The sequence below is a fragment of the Solanum lycopersicum genome, chromosome 1 (genome assembly GCF_036512215.1).
Source record: "Solanum lycopersicum chromosome 1, SLM_r2.1".
In the NCBI taxonomy this organism is placed as follows: Eukaryota; Viridiplantae; Streptophyta; class Magnoliopsida; order Solanales; family Solanaceae; genus Solanum; species Solanum lycopersicum.
The window spans coordinates 69,137,852-69,157,632 of NC_090800.1; the positions used below are offsets into that span (position 1 = coordinate 69,137,852).

At 33.4% G+C, this 19,781-nt stretch overlaps 3 protein-coding genes across 3 annotated transcripts; 1 reads left to right on the forward strand and 2 right to left on the reverse strand.

Moving 5' to 3' along the window:
- Positions 1 to 4,140: 4,140 nt before the first annotated feature.
- LOC138345808 (uncharacterized) lies at positions 4,141 to 4,799 on the reverse strand. Its single transcript, XM_069294741.1, has 2 exons — positions 4,724 to 4,799; positions 4,141 to 4,676 (listed from the first exon to the last, which is right to left on the reverse strand). Exons 1-2 carry the CDS (start codon positions 4,797 to 4,799, stop codon positions 4,141 to 4,143), a joined length of 612 nt encoding a protein of 203 aa, XP_069150842.1.
- Positions 4,800 to 5,361: 562 nt separating this feature from the next.
- LOC109119622 (secreted RxLR effector protein 161-like) lies at positions 5,362 to 7,247 on the forward strand. Its single transcript, XM_019212575.1, has 4 exons — positions 5,362 to 5,460; positions 5,549 to 5,602; positions 6,847 to 6,865; positions 6,973 to 7,247. Exons 1-4 carry the CDS (start codon positions 5,362 to 5,364, stop codon positions 7,245 to 7,247), a joined length of 447 nt encoding a protein of 148 aa, XP_019068120.1.
- Positions 7,248 to 12,720: 5,473 nt separating this feature from the next.
- On the reverse strand, positions 12,721 to 16,647 carry LOC101265578 (TMV resistance protein N). Its single transcript, XM_010323191.4, has 4 exons — positions 15,889 to 16,647; positions 14,574 to 15,648; positions 13,860 to 14,195; positions 12,721 to 13,672 (listed from the first exon to the last, which is right to left on the reverse strand). The coding sequence occupies exons 1-4, from the start codon at positions 16,395 to 16,397 to the stop codon at positions 13,316 to 13,318; spliced, it is 2,277 nt and encodes a 758-aa protein (XP_010321493.2). The 5' UTR covers positions 16,398 to 16,647; the 3' UTR covers positions 12,721 to 13,315.
- Between the last annotated feature and the right edge of the window lie 3,134 nt (positions 16,648 to 19,781).

A 19,781-nucleotide genomic window follows, 5' to 3' on the forward strand; every position in this document is an offset into this window, starting at 1 on the left:
AGATATTTTATTAAATTTTTTTTATTGTTGTTAAGTTTGCAAGTAAAGTCTAATAAACTTTTCAAAATTTAAATCTTTTGAAGTTTATACTTTATAAGTTAATACTTATATTCATTAATATTTATTTTATAAGTTATATTTGTAACTTGTGTCTTGTAAATATTAAATAAATAAAATTTGTAATTTTAAAAAAATTAAATTAAAATAAGGATAAAAAAATTACAAAAATTAAAAAATATCAATTTATTTATTTAAATTTGTAACAAATTACAATTTTAATTTACAACTATTAGTAGAGGACATAGTTTACGCAGCCAAGTGTCAGGGAAGGGGAAGGTGTGGTGGGTAATTAATTTTAATATATAGAAATTATATAAAATATAAAATATAATTTATAGAAAATATAAATATAAATTATATAAAATATAAAAAAATATATATATATTAAATAAACCGGATCGGAATCGGATCGGACCGGACCGGAACCGGTACTGGTACACCGATACGAAATCACGGTTCCGTCCCGTTCCAAGTACCAGTTCAGACTATTCCGTCCGTCCCGTAGGCAACCGAAACGGAACGAACCTGAACGATACCGATACATCCCGTTCTGTTGACCAGTCTTAGACGTATTTATTGGATATTTTTGGAATGGGTCGGTTGGGTTATTTAGTGAATTGGAATTGTGGGCTTTTTGTCATCTTTTTGCTGGGCTGGGGTTTAAAACAAGGAAAAATTACTTAAATACATAACTATAAGTTTAGTATTCTCTAATTTTTCCTTCTTTTTTTAAATATTACATAATTTCTTTCTTTTTAAAATTTTAGCAGAAGTTTAGAGATGCATAGTCTTCTCTCTCTTATAACACACACTTCCCCAATATCATGCCTTTTTTTTCTTCACTAAAACACCCAATCTTCTGAATCACTTTTTGAATTTTGAATTATTAATTTTAATTAAAAACGTTTCACAACATTTAATATGAAATTTTAATTTTCAAAATTCAAAAGATTTGAAATTTCTGAAAATTGTACTATTGTTCTCTGGTTCTTCTTCTTCTTTTTCTTACTCCATCATCCGTCTATAGTTGTTCTTCTTCTTCTTAATCCATCATCTGTTCTTATTTTCTTCTTCTTTTTTTCTTGTTCATTGCTATATTACATCAGCTGTCTCTAGGTCTTCTTTTTCTTCTTACTCCATCATCCGTTCTTTTTTTTTTGTCTTTGTTCATTGTTCTATTACATCATATTAATGGATCCTTTTACTAATAGAAGGATTTATGATTCGGATGATGAAAATTGGAAAGAAAATAGAAAAAAGTCTTTGCATGATCCTATGAATGTTCGGAAGGATTCAAACAAAGATTTTGGCGAATCATCTAAATCAAAGGTTGACAAAATACACCAAAAAAGAGAAAAGAAGCAGTAACCGTTGTTGAAATTAGTAAAAAATTTAGTAAAGGAATCCCATACGTATCATGAATTTTTGAAAATTGTTATCATGTATCAGACAATAAGTTTAATACATAAGTACTCGGTGTGCTATAGTGTGTTAGTCGATGCATTGATACATGAATTAGATGTGTATCATATGATTTCCTATGTATCAAGAGTTTTTGAAAATTGTTATCATGTATCAGTCAATAAGTGTAATAACTGCGCCATCAAGTGTGCTTGCTGATACATATCGACTCAGTGTGTTATAGTGTTTAGACGATGCATTGATACATGAATTTGATTTGTATCATATGATTTTCTATGTATCACGAGTTTTTGAAAATTGTTATCATGTATCAGTCAATAAGTTTAATAACTGGATGTTCATAAAAATGTCTTCAAACTAGATGATATAATGTTGAATTTTCAAAATTTGAAATTGTTATCCAATTACGTGCTGAATTAATGCTTATTAATGAACTGTTACCGTAATTTAAGATGATTTAGATAACAAATTTAAATGTTCCATTTTCCCCCCTTTTAATCTTAACAGTTTTAAGTTACTGTGTATCATTTACCATGTATCACAACATACTAATGTATCACGCCACAACAATTTTAGGGATTATTAGTAAATACTAAAATTTGTCGGGACAGAATGTTGTATTACACTATGGGATTCCTTAAATTTATACTTAAAAAATGGCACAATAAGACAACCTATAGACTTTATTGGCAATAAATAACCCACTTTAAATTTTCTAGCAAAAAAATATTTTTTAAATATTTATTTGGCATTAAATAACTACATTCTTTTTTTTTTTAAAAAAAAATAGATTTTCCCCCTGATTTTCTCACTCTATTTCCTAGCAGTTATGTTTTTATTGTTCCTTTCTCCTCTCTCCTTATAATTTGTCAACAAATATTTTTTTTTACGTATTCTTTAGTTCTCTTTCTTTCCTTTATTTTCACCCTCTTTCAAGTTTAGGATTTCTATCTTTTTCTTTAAATTATTTCCATTAAAGATCAATCACAACAGGGACTCTTCACCGTAAGTAACTCAAATCCTACTAATTTTATTTATATTGATTGTCTAGGTTATTTTTTAAAAAAATTGAGATTTTATACATTCTTTATCTTGCCTTTTACAAATTATCGTATTTGTAGTTTTAAGGAGTAATTGCTGAAAGTTAGAAGAGAAATTATATTAAAAATCTTTTATTATTTAAAAATAAATTTAAAATGTCGATATGTTACTTTTAGGCTAATATGTGCCAATTTTTTATCTGTTTATTAATTGCTAATTAATATTGGGCTATATATTGCCAATTGGATGTAACACTTGTCTATCTATGTCAATTCCTCCTGGGGTTTGAAATGAAAGGCCCCCAAAAATGGGTCTTACACAGAGAGAAGACCCGCTAGGGAAAAATAGCCAAAATTGTAATTATAGCCAATGAATCAAAGATTTAGCCAAAACTTGAGTTAATTAGTGAATTCGGCTAAAAATAAAATAAAATGATTTAACATAAACTAATTAATGAGCTTCTTAATCTTAACGAAATAAAATAATTAACTTAATTATAAACTATATATATACACACACACACACACACAAAATTTAAAATTATAAAAAGTTACAAACCTATTTAAAATAACTTGCAAATTATATTATTATTTTTTAGAAATTTTATAAAAACTAATTATTTTAAATCGTTTGAAATTAAAAAAAATCTTGAAATGATTAATTTATATTGTGGAGGTCCGAAATTGGGTGCCAACAACTACCCCACACTTGTTATAGAAGAATTCAAACGAAACTTTGAGCCACGTCTTGGTAAAAATCTCAGCATTTTCTTTCGGACTCCTCTTCCTTCTTCAAATAATAAATATTTTTCAGCGTCAGCTGATCCATGTAGATTATCTCCTCGTTGAGTTCTCACACTCCCCATTTTGCTTAACTTCTCGACAATTATATCATCAAGAGAAACACCATCAATTTCCTGTGAAGTCTCAACACCAACATAGGATCCACTGCCATATTTTATTGTCATCCCATCGATAGATATTTTGACAACTTCAGAACATTAAAAAATTATATTGTTTGTCTTTAAGACTTCAATATCATCTTTTTCCTCTATTTGATCTCTACGTTCTCTATCTGCTTTCAGAATGTGCTCTCAGTCATTAGTGATCTTGATATTGCAAATAATTGACCATATACTTCCGCTTCCAATACATCTTTCTCAATGCTTTCTTTTAAAAGATCGTCATTAATGTAGTTGCAGATACTGCATGTTCAAGATCTTCTTCTTTTATTTCTTCAATAGTAGCTACAATTCACATTTGGAATATCTGCAAAAATTTCTTGCTTCATGCCGAAAACATCAGTTTGTTTCTTCACCACGTGATCGGCTATATCATATTCTAGATCTTTGATCCAATCTTTTTCAAGATTGATGGAAATCATGGCATCTATTTTTCGAGCCTCAGCTACTAATCACTTTTCCCACTCTTCTTCTTCAGCAACTTTTTGAGTCATATTGCTTTTCTTCGCTCAGCAATATCTTTTTGTATACCCTATTTCGCCACAACGATAACATCTGAGAGGCTTCTTACCATAATAGTTAGAAGGCTTTTCCTTATCTTTAGGTGAGTGTGAACCATATGAGGAGCAAGAGTGTGACATATCTCTTATTTTTCCTTAAAAGTTTCTCTTGTCGGCTACAAGAGCATCTCCTTTTCCGTCCTTGGCAAACACACTAGCCAACTGCTTGGCTAGTAATTTTTGTGACGAAAATAATTTTTTAAATTCCTCCAAGGATGGCTGTTGAGCCCATCCTTGAATTGATGTCACAAATGGAATATATTCAGGTTTTAACCCACAAATAATTATTCTTCTCATTCGTGCTTCAGAAATAGCCTCTTCCGGATTCAACAAAGATATCTTGTAACATAAGTTCTTAATCTTTAAAAAATACTTGGCGATAGAAAGGTTACCTTGACTGGTGTTAGCCAATTCATTCTCCAATATCTGCAATCGAGCTTCATTCTTCTCTTTGAACAAGAGATCGAGGGTCCTCCAAATCTCGTGAGCTGATTTATACTTTATATTGTGATCAAATAAACCGGAGGAAATTGTCCTCTTCAGAATGAACTCCGTCTTCCCATTAACCTGCTTCCACTTCTTGTATATGCTACTGTTTCCCGATTCGTCAGTAAAAGGACTTGTGTCATTCCCTTAACAATATTCCACAAATCCTCTCTCACAAGTTATAATTCCATACATGTCTTCCATAGCTTGTAATTGGACTGGTTCAACAACTCCATCCCAAGTCCATTAACACGGTCGCTAAAACTCATATAGACAAACCAATTGAATCTACCTCTAACCCAATCATGAAATAACACCCAAAAACCAACATATGGTTATGGATCTGATACCATGTAGGGAATAGTAGAAGAAAAGTATAATCAGCAAACCTTCTGCTAGCCCAAGATCATTAACTAAGATTAAAAGATTCAACTAAAGAAGAGAAAGCTAGAAAGGAGAACTTGTTTATGGAAAATACTCTTTTATTAGGTTGTTCTTGGTTTGTTTGGGTTGATTACAAATGTACAATACCATCTCATATTTATACTAACCTATAGATTGTTCTAGATACAGAAGCTCTAGACTATCCTATCATTTACTACAAAAATATCTTCAAAACAGTTCTAGTGTAGCACTTTCTCTAGAATATCTAGATATATCTTCAAGATAATTATTCTAAGTACTACACTAGACCATTCTACAAACTATATTAAAAAAATTATGATATTTCAAAAATCAACTTTATCATTTTTCACATTTACCTGCCGAAAAAAAACTCATTGGATGGAGTGGATTTACAAAATTCAGTATCAATCAACTTGTGAGGCAGAGATGTTAAAGGCCATGCTAGTTGGCAAGGGCTACAACCAAAATGAGGGGCTTGACTATGGTGAACATTCAGCCTTGTTGCAATTAGATTGTTACGATGAGGTCTGTTGTTATGACTGCTTCTAAAGGTTAGTCTGTCCAATAAATGGATGTCCATAATGCCTTCCTCAATGGTGATCTATGTGAGGAGGTACACATTTCCATTCCTCCAGGGCTTGCTAGACAGGGGGTGAACAATGCTAAGGTCTGCAAACTCCACAAGTCTTTTGATGGCATTAAACAAGCCCCTAGACAAAGGAACTATGTATTGATTCACTTAGTATTTCAACAAAGCCACTTTGACTACTCACTCTTTATAAGACATAGTCATTGTATTAGTCTATGTAAATAATTTACTAGTTACTGGTGTTGGGTATATAACAAGAGTTAATAGGAAATTGAGGGAAGATGAAAAGAGAGGAATTTGAAAAGTTGGTTTTTTGAAAAGTCCTCTTATGCTTTAGTGAAAAAGGCACTTCTCCTTAATCGGTGGTGGAAAAAAAATAGAAAAGTTTTAATATAGAAAAACTTCTGTTAATTATTAAAAGGGTTGGAAAGAGGGGCCCCTTTTTGCGCCGTCATCGTTGCCTCTGGGCTTTGGGTTTGGAAAATGATCGAGAGATTATTTTTGAACAAAATGTTGTTTAAATTATTTCATTAATTAATTAAATTAAATTAATAGCCAAAAACGTTTCAATTAATTAGTTAATTAAGCGAAACGTTCAGACATGACTCAGATTCAAATTCTTTCCCATTTTATTTTGAATTTCTCTCCATCGGAAATGATTGTTTTGAAAGGTTGCAACTTTCAGGAACAACCATGACCGTTTGAAAGGTTGCAAACTTTCCTTTCGGAAGTAGTTCCTCTTGCCTATAAATACATGTTATTCTTTAGATGTTTACTTACGAAAATTTCTGATTTCTTCTTCTTTCATGCACAAATAATTTCGGTGTACTTTACTGCCGTTAAGTGGCTCGCTGACACCAGTATTTTGGTTATCAAGACACTGGTGATTGAGATTATTCTATCATGGGAGGACATATTCCAAATCAAATCTCGGATACTATAGGAGAATAATTTCTTTAAGGGGAAATGTGCATTTAGTGGGCTTGATCATCTTCCTATTTTGTTTTTCCAGATTCTACTATGTTTTACAGATTTTAATTTTTTGTGAATTAATTTATGCTCTTCTGTTCTTTACTGGTTCATTGAAAAGTTTAGTAACTTCGTGTTTCTGCAAAGTTTCTGATAATCAGCAATACAGTTTTTAAACACAAATTGTCAACAACCGAAGCAGTCAACTCTTATAGACACTACTAAGGATGGTCTACAGAAATGATTCCAAGATGAAAAACCTAGGGAAACCCAAGTACTTCCTGGAATTAAATGTGCTAGATCAAGTAGAGGTATTCACTATGCATTAAAACTTATTGTTGACTTTTGTACAGTATGATAAGTGCATTAGAAGTCAGAGAAATAGGAAGATCCTATAATACATGACCCTAGAAGATATCAAAGTCTAGTAGGTAGGTTGTTATACCTGACTATGACCAGACCTGATTTGTCTTTTGCAGTTCAAGTTCTAACTCAATACATGCATTATTCTAAGGATTCTCACATGGAGGCAACATTAAGAGAAGTCAGTTATATAAAAGAAGCTCCTAGTCTTGGACTATTTATGCCAGCTGAAAACACCAATCTACTCCTTGCATACTGTGACTCTGACTGGGGATCTTGTATTGAGACAACAAGATCACTAATTGGGTATTTAGTCAAGTTTGGAGGAGCACTAATCTCTTGGAAGTTAAAGAAACAAGCAATAGTGTCCAGAAGTTCAGTTGAAGCTTAATTCATAAGCCCGGCAAACTATGTTGCTGAAGTCACTTGGTTAGTAGGACTGTTTAAAAAGTTTGGAGTTCAAATTGTACTACCGCTAATTATGGTCTGTGATAGCAAAGCAACAATTTGAATTGTTGCGAATCCTATTTTTCATGAAAGGACCAAACACATAGATACGTCTGTCATCACGTAAGGGAAAAAAATTGTCACGGGTTGCTTAAAACTCAGTATGCAAATACAAGGGTTCAACTTGCTGACTTACTCACAAAAGGACATGGAAAAGCTTAGCATCAACTACTAATGAGTGAGCTCGGTGTGCTGAATCTTTTTAAACCATGAGCTTGAGGGGAGTGCTAACCACAGTACAAGCTACCATGGTTAAATATGGTTAGTAAAGTTAGTTAGAGTTAAGTTGAGTCAGTAGAGTTGGTTAGGAGGTTGTTCGTGCTAAAAGGCGTGATGAATAAACTACCTATAAATAAAGGCAATGTATTCTGAAATAATGAATTAATGAAACAGTTTCTTCTTTACTCTTTCTACTCTGTATTTCTAATACTCAGCGTTTTTTACAAGCTCCATTAATGGAGTTGACAGAAGGGAACCAAGTTAGGCTATGCTTCGAGGAAAATAGCCAAAATTATTCCTGTTGAGATACAATTCTTTCAAAGAGGATAAGTGTAGAAACAATTAAACGAGATGAAGAAGAGCAAGATGAAGAAGAAGAAAGGAAAACTTGGAAGAAAATATCTTTTACTTCTATTAGAAATGAATCCAAAAATTCTTAGAAGAAAAACAACTAAAACATTACATTATATAGAACTTAAAATACTAACTAACTAATCTAACAAATCCTAACTATAATTTGTTATAACTAATTTTAGTTAACTAAGTAATAACTCCTTTCTCATTACTCCCCCTCAAGCTGGTAGGTGTGAATATATTCAAAATTCCCAGCTTGGAAACCAAATGCTCATGTTGTGCTCTTGCCAGCCCCTTTGTCATAATGTCTGCTTGCTGTTCTTGTGTCTTTAGATATAGTGTTTGAATCAATCCCTTTTGTATCTTTTCTCTGATAAAATGGCAGTCGACTTCAATGTGCTTTGTTCTTTCGTGGTAAACTGGATTAGCTGCTATCTGTAAGGCTGCTTTGCTATCACAGAAAAGTTTTACAGGTAGATGTATTTCTTCTCCTAATTCTTTGTATAATGCAATGATCCAAACTAGTTCTGATACAGTAGAAGCCATGCTTCTATACTCTGATTCAGCTGAACTTCTTGATACTGTTGTTTGTTTCTTTGACTTCCAAGAGATCAAAGATTCTCCATGTTTGATTAAGAACCCTGTCACTGATCTTCTTGTATTTGGACATGCTGTCCAATCTGCATCACAGAAGGCTGTTAATTCTCTGTCTTTCTTGCTGCTCATCAACACTCCCATTGCAGGTTCCCTTTTTATATATCTAACCACTTTAAGAGCTGCTTCCATGTGTGATTTCTTTGGACACTGCAGAAACTGACTTAAAGTTTGTACTGCAAATCCAATGTCAGGCCTAGTTAGTGTCAAATATAACAATCTTCCAATTAATCTTTGGTATGGACCCTTGTATGCCAATACTTGATCATCTGCAACATCCATGGCTTCATCTAGCAATTTATTTGTTAACTTCAAGTTGATGTCTAGTGGTGTCCAAGATGGTTTAGCTGCAGTCAATCCCATCTCCTCTATCAATTCTAAAGCATATTTTCTTTGGTTCATCAGTATGCCCTTTTCTGATCTGCTGAATTCTATGCCAAGGAAATATCTCAAAATTCCAAGATCCTTAATCTTGAATCTAGCATGTAATTCTTGTTTGGTGTGTTCTATTAACACCAAATCATTTCCAGCTATCAACATGTCATCTACATACACCAAGATCACTATTATTTGTGTATGATGTTTCTTTATGAACAATGAATGGTCTAGACTGCTCTGATTAAAACCAAGATCAACTAATGCATCTGTCAATTTTACATTCCATTGTCTACTTGCCTGTTTCAATCCATACAATGATTTTACTAGCCTACACACCATTCCTGAAGTCTCCCCCTGGCTAGAAAAACCCTCAGGCAAAGACATGTACACCTCTTCATGTAAGTCACCTTGTAAAAAGGCATTATACACATCCATCTGATGTATATGCCAATGAGATCCTGCAGCAATTGACAAAACACTTCTTACTGTGACCATCTTCACAACAGGTGAGAATGTATCCTGATAATCAAGACCCTCCCTCTGATTGTAACCCTTAGCAACTAATCTAGCCTTATATCTCTCCACTGTTCCATCAGCCTTAAACTTTATATTGTAAACCCATTTACAGCCAATAGGTCTCTTGTGAGAAGGCAAAGGTACTATAAGCCAGGTCTTATTGGCCTCAAGTGCTTGGATCTCTTCTCTCATAGCTGAAATCCATTTAGGATCTGAACATGCCTCCTTGTAAGACTTAGGCTCAGTGATACTAGAGAAAGCACACAAATAAGACTGATACTGTGAGGATAAATTTGCATAATGCAAACAATGTGATAAAGGATGATGTAATGAAGTAGAAGCAGCATATGTGACAAAATCAGTCATCCATGTAGGTTGTTTCCTAACTCTATGTGACTGTCTCAAAGGCATAGAGTTAACACCAGTAGGCATTATAGAGATATCAACATCATCAACCTCATTATCAGGCTATCAAGAACATTATGTGGAGGGGACAAATGTGAGTCATTAATAGGAGAATCTTCAGTAGGAGATATGTCCAAGAAAATATTAGAAGAGGGAGATGTATTTTGGAATGGAAATGAATCCTCCCTAAAACTAACATCTCTAGATATGAAAAAATTATGAGTGGCTAGATTATATAACACATAACCTTTTGTAACTTTAGAGTAACCCATATGTACTGCAGGAACAGCTTTGGCTTCAAACTTATCTCCAGGTGGTAAACACTTAGCATAACACAAGCAACCTATTGTTCTGAGGTGTGTTAAGGATCCTTTAACACCATGAAACACTTCAAAAGGAGACTTGTTGTTGAGAGCTATAGATGGCAATCTATTCATCATATACACAGCCCCAAGCACACAATGACCCCAGTATATAATAGGTATAGAACCCTGAAATCTGATAGCCCTGGCTAGTTCTAGAATATATCTGTGTTTCCTCTCCACCACCCCATTTTGTTGAGGTGTGTAAATACATGTTTTCTGATGTACAATACCAAGAGATGTAAACAAAGCATGACAATTGGAATTGACAAATTCAGTGCCATTATCTGATCTCAATACTTTGACTCTTTTTCCAAATTGTGTACTGACTAGCTGAAAGAAATTTCTTAACACTACCACCACATCACTCTTTAACTTCAGCAAAAATATCCAAGTCATACGAGAATGGTCATCCACAATAGTCAGAAACATTTTATAACCATCAAAAGTAGGAACATGAAATGGTCCCCATACATCCAAGTGTAACAAATCAAAAATACAAGAGGATCTGTTCTCACTATTTGGAAAGGGTAATCTGGTTTGTCGAGCTAATGGACACACATCACATTTGTCTAAAATCCTTTTGCATTCATTAGGATCAATATTAAAAGAATGACACATAGTTCCTACAGAGGCATGACCCATCCTTCTATGCCAAAGAAGAATGTCCAGCTTATTCTTGGAAGCAACCATTCCTTTTGGTGAGCAATCAACACCACTCCCTCTGTGACTCATCATATAGAGACCATTCTTTTCTTTACCAATCTCCAGTACCTTCCCACTTGAGAGGTCCTGGACCACACAATAATCAGGAAAAAAATGAACTGAGCATTGTAGTTCCTTAGTAATCTGAGATACTGAAAGCAGATTATATCTAAAATCTGGAATGTATAAAACATTTTTCACAGATCTTCCATCCATCAATTCACAACTGCCAATATGTGATACCTCTACGATCCCTCCATTTGGCAAATGTACTTGTTTGTTATAATCAGCAATAGGCTTCCTAAAATTCAACATCTCTTTATGAGAGATCATATGGTTGGATGCACCTGTGTCTATTATCCATTCTTTATCATCATTACATGCATAGGAAGCAAATGCTTTAGAAAAATTACCTCCCATATTCGAATCAGATAATCTGCACATATTTGAGGAGGAAGGTTCTGGTATATCATCAGCTTTGTGCTGTCCCAGATTAGACTGATTGAGATGTGATGATTTATCATATTGCTGCATCATCTGTAGGTGTTGTTGTGAAGGAATATGGGATCTATTCCAATCAGCATGAAGATTATCAGTTCTAGGATAGTTATTGTAGCCTTGATCAGTACGAAAATTCACATGAGCTGCTCGAGCTTGTGATCCATCATTGTGTGATCGACTTTCCTCATCCCTCACATTGTGAGCATGACTTCGATTTTCACCTTCCTTCTCATAAGAATCACTTTGCTGCCCAACTTTCTTCTTGAATCTGAAGTTGGAAGGATATCCAATTAACCTATAACAATTGGCTTTAGTATGACCCATCATTTTGCAATGATCACATTGAGCATTCCAGTCCCTTTTAAACTTGTTAGGAACTTGACGAGCAGTCATAAGAGCTGCTATCTCCAGATTATTAACATTCCTAGCTGAGTTTGCTATGACTCGTTGGCTTTCTCTTTCAATCATCATTGAATAGGCTTGATTAACAGAAGGAAGAGGAACTAGCATCAAGATCTGACTTCGAGCCTGCTCATAAGTCTCATTAAGACCCAGTAAAAATTGTAACAACTTCTGCTGCTTCATGAATTCTACAAAACCTCTCGATTCTGTGCAATTACAACCAGGAAAAGGTGCAATGCAATCAAATTCTGCCCAGCACAATCTCAATTTTGTGAAATACTCTGCGATAGTACTCGTACCCTGTACCAATGTAACAATTTCTCTATGTAGTTGAAAGATCCTTGATCCATCCGTCTTATCAAATCTCTTCTTAAGATCTCCCCAAACAGAACATGCATCTGTAGAGTAAACAATTCCACCTAATAATTCCTTTGAAACACAATTCATGATCCATGAGAGGACAATTGCATTGCATCTCTCCCACAAATCACTCAAATTAGGACCAAATCTATCTTTTCTACACTTTCCATTGATTAGCCCCAACTTGTTTCTTCCAAGTATGGCTATTCTCATCGATCTGCTCCATACGGAATAATTCTCAGCACCTGTAAGTTGAATGGAGATCAATACAACTCCAGAAGTGTCCGCAGTACTCAAAAAAAGAGGATGATTGTGACTAAGTTTTTCCGGTAACTCATTGTCGACAGTAACAGCCATTGTTGAGCTTCATCTACAACCTTAATTCTGCCTTGCTAAACTTTCAATTCAGACCATATCAATGGCTGGTTGCTTTGATACCATGTAGAAACAATTAAACGAGATGAAGAAGAGCAAGATGAAGAAGAAGAAAGGAAAACTTGGAAGAAAATATCTTTTACTTCTATTAGAAATGAATCCAAAAATTCTTAGAAGAAAAACAACTAAAACATTACATTATATAGAACTTAAAATACTAACTAACTAATCTAACAAATCCTAACTATAATTTGTTATAACTAATTTTAGTTAACTAAGTAATAACTCCTTTCTCATTAATAAGCATCCAATGTCTTCCGGAATTCCTCCATTAAATTGCAGGAACACATGAGATTCAGATTTTCCAATGAGCGTAATCATTCAGCTACATTAACACCTAGAAACTTTTTAAGCCTCCTGCACTCTGATAAGTCCAAATATCGAAGAGGACCAAGTTGGGCTATGATTAGAGGCAACTCTTTCAAAGAGGATAAACATCCAATGTCTTCTAGAAGTTCTCCATCTGTTAAGTTGCAGTAACGGAGATCCAGATCTTCCAATGAGTGTAACCCTTCATTCACGTCAGGGAAAACAAAGAACACCCCATCTACAAACTCAATGAAAGGCTTTCAAACTTAGAGCAACCCGATATATTTAGCTTCACCAAGCTTTTCAACATGCCAATGCTGCTTGGAAGAGCTACAAGGTTTCCCAAATTTCTTTAATTTAGCACTGTAGGCCAACCCCTCCTTATCTCGTAGCCTCCAACAGAAATGTCTAGTGTCGGCTTCGGTCTTCCAAGGATTTCTGGAAATTTCTCTAAACTGAAGCAATCTATTAGACATAGTTTTTGAAGAGATTCCACGTTTAAACATGGAAACCTCTCAAGGTTTACACAATGGTACAACTTTAAAGAGATGAGTTTTCTGGAACATCCCAAGGAATGGTGAACCTCTTTAAGACTCACACATGCACTCAAATTCAAATATTCCAAATTTGGCATCCCAGTAAAATCTGGTGTTTCCATCAAGCTTGTAGAGTACCGGAGATCTAGCCTTCGTAGAGACGGCAAAAGTATCTATTCAAAACACAAAAGGAAATTGTTTAATTTACATGTCGCAGTGTGGATCTCAACCCGAGACTCGTGGGGAGGACAAATGACGACAAATACCACACAAATTTATGTCTACACTAAATAAACTTTTCCAAGTTCAGGGGAGTTCAAGTATTATGCAAAAATAAAAAGTATTTTAAATAAAATGTACCTTTCTTTTCGTCCATAATTTATGCAACAAACTAAACCGGAGTTCAAGATGAACAAGCCTTTGCAGTTCAAAATTTTCTGGCAATGACTTCCAAGGATAGAGATACCAGCTAAACCAACGCAAATTGTTGGGCAGGTACTCAATGAAGCCATCATGGCAACTGGAATCATGGGAAACGTCTTCTGAATCACTCTCGGAGGGGTACTCTTGGAGCCATTCATGACTTACATCTTGACTTATTAATATCCTAAGTCTTTTCATATTTTTCAGTGTCTCTTTGCTTAACCATAGTTTTTTAATATAAATTGACCAGATTACTTCCACTGCCACTGTCCCCTGATAAAAAGATCACAAGCCACAAATTATAACTTCAGATGTCATCTAAAATACGCCAAATCTTCTCATCAGATTTCTTAGTTTTTAGAGTCAAGTCAAAAACCTTTTCATGAATGCAGTGATATAACAAAATTGTAATAATTATTTACAAAATGTTACTCAGAGTAAATAGTTGGTTAATGTATTCTTAAAAGATTACTAATTGAGTTATTATGTACCATGTATCGATCAAATTTCAAGTTAATGCAAAGAATAAAAGTTAGATTAAGCATATTAAGCGGCTACTATACAAATTCATGGCTTGATAACATAATATAAATGAATTTTGATAATTGAAAACTAGAAATTGAATATTATTGTGTTGTTTAGTCTACTTACTGTATTGTTGACCAACACTTCTTTCAAATCTTTAACGTCCCATAGTCTGCTACGTTCACCTGGATCCTTTTGCATATTCACTATATATTTACCCATATCTTGTATTAAGTCATGCATCTGAATCCAATCACAGTCGATGAGCACAAGAGATTTGTCAATTAGGACACTCAATTCAATATTTGCTCCAGAATAACAACTCTCAAGAATTTTCATGACATATTTTTTTTCAAACCCTCGTAAGAAGCATGCTATATCTAGAAATATGTCTTGTTGTACAGTCTCCAGTCTATCGTAGCTAATTTTAAGCTTGTCAACAATTTCTGACTTGGATTTAATTTTCATTTGCTCTATTGCACTTCTCCACTCAATTATGTCCCTCTTATGTAAGAAAGAACCCCACACTTTTAGTGCTTTAGGAAGGCCTTTAGCATGATCAATGACCTCCAATGAGAGCTTCTCAAAAGATTCATCTGGAACTTCTTCTTTAAAAGCATATTGATGGAACAATTTAATAGCATCATCGTCAAGTAGTGCAGTCCCTTCATATACTGCATCATCCTTTCCCAGCAAATGTCTGTCTCTGGTTGTTACAATAATCCTACTGCCTTTGCCAAACCAATCAAGATCTCCAGCTAGGTTATCCAAATGGTCACTGTGATCTATGTCATCAAGCACAACTAAAATTTTCTTAAACCGAAGTCTATGAGCTATCATGTGCTTTCCGTCTTCCTTATTATTCACGTGGTTACCTTTTATCCTCAACAGTTCTGAGAGAAGGATATTTTGCATAGAATGCATTCCACACTTGTTTTCCTTAATATCCGCAAGAAAACAAGCAGCATCAAAACGGTTTGAGTTTGTATCAAAAATAGCCCTTGCTATTGTCGTTTTACCAACTCCGCCCATTCCCCAGATCCCCACAATCCGAACATCATTGATCTCCATTTCTAGTAGGGATTTTACGTTTCCCAAATGAGTATCTATTCCCACAACATTTCGCAAATAATATACTGAAGTCTTGCATGATTTGGACGAAATTTGGTCAACAATATGCTGAATGAAGTCTGATTCAATCCTATATATAAAGAAAAGAATATTGTTGATATATACAGACAAAGAATCAGGAATAAAAATTAGTAGAATACTCCTAATTAATCAGAATAGTATTCCTTCTTAATTACTGATATAAATATATAATTCCAAAATATGCAAAAAATATAATTAAGATTCTGTTTTGACTCAATTTTTTGAGGTTTGTCCTATAATAATACAACATACATATGGTTCCTTTTCAATTTACGTGTTTTCAACTCACCAATCACGGATATCATATCCTTTTAGATTTGCGGCAGCAGCAAGGGCATTCCTCCATCCTTGCACCTTCTGCATCCCCTCAACATCATCCTTATACCTCGATTCGTGTTTGGCAAATGCTTCTGCAAAGCTCTCACTTTGGTATCGAACATGTGATGGATCCACATAATAGAAGACCGGTATGACTATGTGTCCAATTTCTTTCTCCTTGCATTCCATAATCTTCACTAGTTCATTCAAGCACCACCTTGACGTAGCATAATTCTTTGAGAAAACCATTACTGCAACTTGAGACTCTTCTATAGCTTTCACAAGTTCTTCTGAGATGGAATCTCCATCCTCTAGCCTTTTATCATCTACAAAGGTTAATATTCCCCTATTTTCCAAACCTTGGTACAAGTGACTCGTAAAATTTTTCCGAGTATCTTCTCCTCTAAAACTTACAAAGACATCGTACTTCCATTGAGGAGAGTACTGTGAATTACTCGCAAAAGAAGAAGATGATGCCATAGATTCGATTAATTAGTCTGGTGTATAGAGGAACGTATAAACAAACAAGTACCAATTCAAAAATGAAAGCTTGTAATGAGCATTCCAATCAACTACTAATATTAATAGGAAATTTAATTTCTTAATGCCTACTCTAGTCAACGCATTAATTATTCTGAGAAGTTTGAGCTCCAGAAATCCAATGGGATTCCTTTCAGCCATATACATGTATTTTTTTTTTTTGGAGGGGATGAATGGGTGGTTTTTTTTGTTGAAGTGGAAGGGAGGATGAAGTATGAAATTTTTAAAAATATTTTAATAAATGATTTAAAAAAAAAAAAGAAGGATGGGGGTTGTCGGGGAGGGGGTACGGAGGAGTTGATTAGTGAGGTAAGAAAAATAATTTAATTTTTATATGGATAGTAAAACATTAATCTTTAATTTTTAATTAATATTAATATTTTATTATTTAATTTTTATCTAGGTAAAATATTTTGTCTATGTAGGATACCATGTGTCAAGGTTTTTCAAATAAAAGAGAGATTGCATTCCACATACCAGTGAGGTGTGTTTGTCAAACTAAAAAAAATAGTTTAGGTATGAAACTCATATTCTCAATAGTTTAGATATGAAACTCAAAAAAGTGAATAGTTTATGTATGTTTTTGACTCTTATCTCTTGAATATATATGAGTACCTTTCACATTTATGGTAATTGACCATATTACTATTACACTACAACAAAAACAATTTTTAGCGGCAATAAATAAACATATTTATAAAGAGTGCTTAAGTCTTTACGGGCATTAGTTAAGTGTCATTTGATTCAATGTCGCTAAAGGCTTTAGGAATAAATACATAGAGTGTTAATTGCCGCTAAAAGTATATATTAGCGGCAATTAAGAATTAATTTCCACTAAAGATCTTTTTTTAGTAGTGTTATGAGCAAACAAGATAAATCTCATTAGTTTAGGGTCTAAATATGTGTATCGATTTTAGTTTTTGATATTATCTTTTGTACTATATTTACTTCGTCAGATATATACGAGTCAAATTAGGTGCAGTTTTTTCTAGATACGTTGTAGCCAAATGTGATAATTCGTATGTATTTGAAATATACTGACACTCTCACTCGCCTCTCTCCTATCTAGCTCATTCGCCTTTTAATTTTTCTCTCTCGCTCGTCTATCTTCCTATGTATCTGTATTTCAAAATATACCAAGAATCAAAGATATGTGTATCTAGTATCAAAAGATATATGTTGTCGCAACTCTCCTCTCTCGCTTGCTTTGTCCATATATGTATCTATATTTTAGAAGATATTTGATATCAAAGATACGTATATCTAACTTGATATTTGAAAGGAGGGTCCATCACAACGAATTAATAAAGTCAAGTCGTGTTGTCGGTGGCAAAAAAAATTACGATTCTTTTGCCTCTGCACCTTTATCTGTGGCTTGTGACATGGAGGTGACGAATTCCAACAGAAATTAGGAAAAGGTCACCAAACTCCAGCCTCAACAATAAATAGAGTTAAACACATTTAGGGTGTGTTGAGTAGAGTAAACACGAATATTTAAGTAAATATCACATATATGGTATGTGTTTCAACACAACATTTTGACAAAAGTGCATACTTGTTATACTCTCTCTTACTTTTTACTTGTCAATCTTTTTATTAGAGCCAAAAAATATCAACTTTGAGTAACATTTTTTATTGTAGGGAGGAGGCTCGACTTAAAGCCTTTAAATAGAGTTCCATCCGCTTCTTAAAATATAATTTTTCATTATATTACTATGAAAAAAATTACAATTTGGGATACTTTTAATAGAATTTTTGAATAGCTAAACTATTTTAAAGCATTAAATTAATATAATAAAATTTATTTTTAAAAATTAGTTAAATTTAATTTTAAAGAGCATGACATAACAACTAAAATGGAAAGAAGGCAGTGGTTGGAGTGATTAGTGTAGGTAATTATTTAGTTCTTCTCATTTATGGATTTGGACCCACTATCCATCTGCACAAAGAAAATTTGGATCATATTAATATTATGAGCAAACAATACAAATTGTACTAGTTTAGAACTCTTCGTGTTTATTTTAATTTTTGAAATTACCTTTTGTAACACATTTAATTTATCAGATATATGTATTTGGCACACTCAGATATATGCGGATCAAATTTTATATAATTTATTTTAAATATATTGTATTTAAGTGTGACTCGTATATATTTGGGATTTACTGACTCTCTTTCTCACCCTCTCTTTGTGTATCTACATTTTAGCATGTAATTAGTGTGTGTATATATATAGTACCAATAGATACATGTTGACTCTTTCGCTCACCTCTCTCTTTCGCTCGTCTCTCTCCATGTATATAAGTAGTATTTATGGTAAAAATATTTAAATAATTAGATGGGTCTCCTACTACTATTGAACGAATGTTACCTTTCATCACCAATGAATGAATGAAGTCAAGTCGTGTTGGGGTGAATAAGAAATTACCCTTCTTTTTTCTTTCCACCATTATATTCTTGTACTTCAACTTTTAGTGGTCCATTGAGTGCATATTACAATTTTATTTCCAAGAAATTTCCGATATTTCATTGCTTTTGATTGGTTATTTATATCCAATGCAACTTGTCTTGCTTTTTCAATCGTAAAAGAATTGTTAGGATATTACCTTACCGTTTTAAATAAACTAGGCTCACAATTTGTTGAGTAAAGTTTCATATGTCATTCTATTTACCTTATTAATTTATTCAATCTATTTCTGACTGAGAAATAATATTTTAGTTCAATGATGAAACCTAATGAATGTCTATATGATATTTCCAGTTCAAAATTTATCAGAGCAAAAAAATTGTTTAAATTTGTGTTCATTTCTTAGTGATGATGATTTAATAAAACTATAAATTATTAACATTTTTGTTAATCTGACAGAATATACATGTAATGAACAACTTTGTTGAATTTTGGTAAATAATGTATCTGATACATCATGATTGTAAACCACATGTCTTTAATGTATCACATATAACATAAAATGTAAAAAAAAGTATTTGATACATTTAATAATTAACATATTTTTTTGGTAACTGTAATTTAGTATTACCAGATTTGCAATATGTACAATGTTGGAAACTCTTGATATGGACAACTTCTACTCTCTGAGTCCAGCTGAAACAAAAAGGCCCTTCCTGCTAGTCTCTAATCTAAGGATAGAAGTTAAACTTGTGCATAGAATCTATAAACCTAGGTATGATACGAGCTCTACAATGTAGGCTTTGGATGATTACTCTAGTGATCATATCTGTATTCCTCTCATTGTTTTGAAAAATCTTGTAGTTCCTTTCTTGCCAGATGTAGTAGATTGTTGTAGCTAAGGTCATTCTTTAGAT